This window comes from Bison bison, unplaced genomic scaffold (assembly GCF_000754665.1).
Source record: "Bison bison bison isolate TAMUID 2011002044 unplaced genomic scaffold, Bison_UMD1.0 scf7180017864375, whole genome shotgun sequence".
Lineage (NCBI taxonomy): Eukaryota > Metazoa > Chordata > Mammalia > Artiodactyla > Bovidae > Bison > Bison bison.
In genome coordinates, this window is record NW_011494947.1 from 2,691,304 (window position 1) to 2,696,147 (window position 4,844).

Genomic DNA, 4,844 nt, shown 5'->3' on the forward strand with positions numbered 1-4,844 from the left:
GGGAATATATGTAATATCATGTAATAAACCTTACCAGGGCCTCACTGGTAGCTCAAATGGTAAAAGAATCTTCCCACAATGCAGGAGACCTGGGTTCAATCCCTGGGTTGGGAAGATCCCCTGGAGAAGGAAATGGCAACCCACTCCAGTATTCTTGCCTGGAGAATCCCATGGACAGAGGAGCCTGGTAGGCTACAGTCCATGGGGTCACAAAGAGTCTGACACAACTGAGCGACTAACCTTCACTTTTTTGAATAAACCATAATGGAAAAGGGTAAAAATAAATAATTAAGTCTTTTAGGATATTCAAAAATAAAATAAGAAATAAAAACAGATCAGACTAAATCACTTCCTTGCTTAGAACACTTCTGGCAGCTTCCCTTTCCCAAGAATAAAATGCAGATTCATCTTTGCCTGACTCTGCCCATCTGTGACTGAACCTGCTCCCTCTCCCAGTACATACGCGGCAGCCAGAGGTGTTGACACCAAGGACATGTGCGTTTTGGCGCTGTCTGCGTGAAATGCTCTTCCTCCCAGGTCTTCGTGTATCTCCTCCTCACTTAGATTCCAGCTCATATATCACCTCCTCAGAGAAGCCTTCCTGACCACCTTATCTAGACTAATCCTGTTTCTATCACTGGGTCCTGTTTTATTTCTTGGCATTGAATTTTCCCCTGGTTAGGGAACTAGATCCCACATGCCATGCAGAGCAGTCACAAGATGAAAAAATAGAAAAACAAACCCAGGTACTCTCAGAACAGCACTCAGCAAATATCTGTGGAATGAATGAATTTATTCCGCAAGCATTTCTGGAGCCTTTCTACCCCAGGCATCAGGGTGTTTGGTCAGGAGCTCAGGGATCAGAGGGTCGAGAGGAGGACAGAAAAGACCTCCTGACAGCAATGGTGTTCGAATGAGCCTTGAAGGCAAGGAACTGTTGACACTCGGGAGTTGGGTTGAGGGCCACAGAGAACTCTGAGTGAAAGTAACCAAAAAGGAAATTAGGAAAAGTGTGAAAACAGAGGCAGCAGGAACCCTCTAGCCCTGAGCTCTTTGGAAGCATGGAGTCCTAACCACTGGACCACCAGGGAATTCCTCCCCCCACCCCCCGATCCCCAGAAGTTTTGCAATCAGAGATGTGCACAAAGATTTCCACCCAAGGACCTCATGTTTTGAGGACTGCCTCTCCCCAAAATATTAGAAACAGTTTTGATGCCTATGGCAGCTCTTAAGCATGTCCACGAATTTTAAGAATGGCAGTCTGTGCCTCCTTGTCTTACATCTGGCAGACTTGTGACTAAGGCAGCTGTCCATCACCTTGATAGCACATGTCAGAAGTGCCTCTACAGGACTCCAAAGACCAATCAGAACAGACCAGGTAGCCTGGTTCTTCCACAACACCCACCCTTGAAGCCCTGAGCCAACACACACGAAGTTTGACTTCCCCAAGGCAGCCATGCCATGGGAAGCAGTCAGGATGGGTGCTAACAAGCCATTGTCCTTAATCTGTCCCACCCCATCATGGCCATGCAGCCTAGCAGACCAGCCCCAAAGTGGGAAGGAAGCTGAGAGCTTAGAATATCTGTTCCTCCATTGCAAGAGCTCCAAGGATAATGGCTAATGGAAAGGGCAGAAGATGGGGTGATGGACAGCTTCCTTAGATGCCCCTGGGGGATGCCCAGAGAGGTGGGTGGTAGAAGAAGCCACAACCCTTTACTCCACCAAAGGCATCCTTGTGTTAACAATGGCTTCCATTTACTGAGCACTTACCACGTGCCAGATCCCGAGTCATGTATTTCACTTACATCCATTGTCCCACTTAGTCCTCGCAATCTCCTTAGGAGCGAAGTATCACCACATTTTTCATTTGAGGAAGTTGAGACACACAGACATTAATTCACTTGTCCAAGGTCACCCAGCTAGTGAATGGCCAAGTAGAGTTTCAAACACAGAGCAGTGACCTCTATCTAGAACTCTCTATACACAAAGGTCCTGAACCATGCAATAAAAAAAGACATGAAAGTCATATTGATTGGAAAAGAAATAAAACTGCCTTATTCACACACAACATAATCATGTACATAGAGGTCCTAAGGAATCTAACCTCCCAAAGCTACAAGAATGAATAAGTGAGTTTTCCAAGATTAAGGCTACAAGGTCAAGACAGCGCCAAAAGCACATACATCCGTGGTGCCAGCACCTCTGGCCGCAGCGTGTGTACTGGGAGAGGGAGCAGGTTTGGTCGCAGATGGGCACAGTCAGGCAAAGATGCATCTGGATTTTATTCTTGGGAACAGGGAAGCTGCCAGAAGTGTTCTAAGCAAGGAAGTAATTTAATCTGACCTGTTTTTATTTTTTATTTTATTTTTGAATATCCTAAAAGACTTAATTATTTATTTTTACCTTTTGATCAGCTGGTCTATACCGCAGGCCTACAGGATACGCAGCAAGCCCTTCAGATTGAATCTGCAGACTGACTGGGAGGTGGTGTATTTGTGTGCCTTTGTTGGGAGGAGGGGGACGTGCACTCTTGGGAAAGGAGCCCGAGGCCCCTGTTGGAAAAGTGAACAAAGAGATTAAGCTTTGAGTATCAAGCCTCCCAGCGAGGAGTGAAAGTCACTCAGTCGTGTCCAACTCTTTGGGTTGGGACATGACCCTTTGGGACACGACTCTTTGGGTTGGGACATGACTCTTTGGGACTGTATAGCCCATGGAATTCTCCAGGCCAGAATACTGGAGTGGGTAGCCTTTCCCTTCTCCAAGGGATCTTCCCAACACAGGGATGGAACCCAAGTTTCCCACATTGCAGGCGGATTCTTTACCAGCTGAGCCACCAGAGAAGCCCCCACCTGTGTGCAGTCCTTCCGGCAGCCAATGCCTCCCTGCTCATCCTGTTATCTCCAGTATTATCTCCAGCAACACTATCGAACACAAGCACTTTAGTCTGCAATTACAGCCTGCTGCCACCAGGTGGGTTCTGGAGCAGGAGCTCTCGTTGCCCTTCAGATCTGCCGGTTGGAATTTCGTAAAATTACCTACAGAAAGCAATTTAGATTTTTGATCAAGGGCCGGCGCACTGACTTTTATGAAGTCTGACACTGCCATTGCAGTGAGAGGAGGGGAAGGCCAGGGGCCACCAGAGGCATCGGAAAACGTCTCGCGAGGAATCAAAGGTGAAGCAAAATTTGTAACGGGATGAAGAGGAGGAGTACGAAGAGTCATGTCCCAGACTGGCCCCAAAGACCTGCAAGCGAACAACTTGCAGGACCTTCAAGCAAGATCAGCCCCCCGAAGTACTGGGTCTTTGGGAATACCTGAAGCTCCAAATGGGAATGGCCTGTACGTACAAGTGTGAATTCCAGCATCTTCAGGGGTGTGTGTGTATGTGTGTACACAGCTAGAATGCACAGAGAGGCGGGCCTGATGGGTGCCAGCAGGTTGGAAGGGTGATAGCCTCACGGCTGTTACATGCCAGAGCACAGGCATGAACTCACACTTCCCAGTTTGTGCACCTCCTCCTGGCCAGGAGGTCCTGGAGAGGAGAGCCAGGGCCTGGCTCTACACTGATGGCCTCCCTGCTCTTTGTTCTTCCTGAAGGAGGATCTGGAAATGGGCACCAGAGCATTTTGAAATTCTAGGCGTTGGGAGGGCACTTGAGGTCCATCTTGGTCACAGGCTGCATGGCTTCCTTCAAGCTGTCCATGAAAATTAATAACAAAAAGCAGCAAAGATTCAGGGGCAGTAACAAAGCAAGACACTGATATTTGAGAGTCATCTGGAAACCAGGAGGAATCTGCCCAGCGCCTTGTGAGCTTTGACTGGTTTATACTGTGGCCTTCTCTTCCGGGAACTGATGCCCCAGCTGCGACAAGGATGGTTATTTTAAAAACCAGTAGGTGAAACAACTCTTCCTGCCCGCTCTCCAACTCCTAGGTATTTTCCACATTTCCCTTTCATGCAGACAAAAGCGTCGACCCATTCAGATGCTAAGTGGTAAATGTCCCAAGTAATTTTTATTTTAGAATACAAGAGAGGTACAAATGTATTTACAGTTGTACATGTACAATCAAATAATATATATCACAGGTTCGTAAATATCATTTAAGATAAATATTTACAAAGTTAAAGTGACCATTTTCTGGAAGTAGAGCACAGGTTCTTGAAAACTCTATACATTTTATACTTTTCATCAATATTATAATTAATTTTACAAAACGCCCTAGGCGGGATTCTAGTAAATGACTGCAAGGTGGGGAAAGGCGACACTAGAGGGCGCCCACGGCCCGGAGCGTGGGGAAACCGGACAGAGCCCAGGGCGGAACCTCCTGGCATCCCGCACAGCTCGGAGATGCTTTCCGGGCAGAAAACCCAGTCTTGGCCTCCTGGTACTGAAGGGTGGCGAGGAGGGCCCGGCATCCCCTTTCCAAGCTTGACGTTAGAGCTGAAAGCGAGGCGGCGTTGGTCCAATTCTCTCATTTTACAGATGGGGATAGGGGAAGCGTAGGCCCAAAGAGAGGCAGGCCTCATCCCAAGGAGTGGATTTCTATTTTGCCTTGGTGCGTGCTTAAGTCGCTTCAGTCCTGTCCGACTCTTTGCAACCCTGTGGGCTGTAGCCCGCCAGGCTCCTCTGTCCATGGGATTCACCAGGCAAGAATACTGGAGCGGGTTGCCATGCCCTCCTCCAGGGGATCTTCCCGACCCAGGGATCGAACCTGGTCTCCTGCATGGCAGGCAGATTCTTTACCGCTGAGCCACCGCGGTTTCGCCTTCCTTCTCAGCCTGTTTGGCACATTTGTGCCTTGTGTGTCCCCAGGGAGCCCATGGCGGGGGGCGGGGGGGGGGGG

At 48.6% G+C, this 4,844-nt stretch overlaps 1 protein-coding gene across 1 annotated transcript in view; it reads right to left on the reverse strand.

Moving 5' to 3' along the window:
- Positions 1-2,158: 2,158 nt before the first annotated feature.
- PRDM12 (PR domain containing 12) overlaps positions 2,159-4,844 on the reverse strand; it is an 18,592-nt gene continuing 15,906 nt past the window's right edge. The window contains exons 5-7 of the mRNA XM_010856948.1: positions 3,495-3,532; positions 3,082-3,244; positions 2,159-2,220 (exon numbers count right to left, since the gene is read on the reverse strand). Of these exons, the coding sequence (XP_010855250.1) occupies positions 2,159-2,220; positions 3,082-3,244; positions 3,495-3,532 (263 nt within the window). The remainder of the gene's footprint in view (positions 2,221-3,081; positions 3,245-3,494; positions 3,533-4,844) is intronic.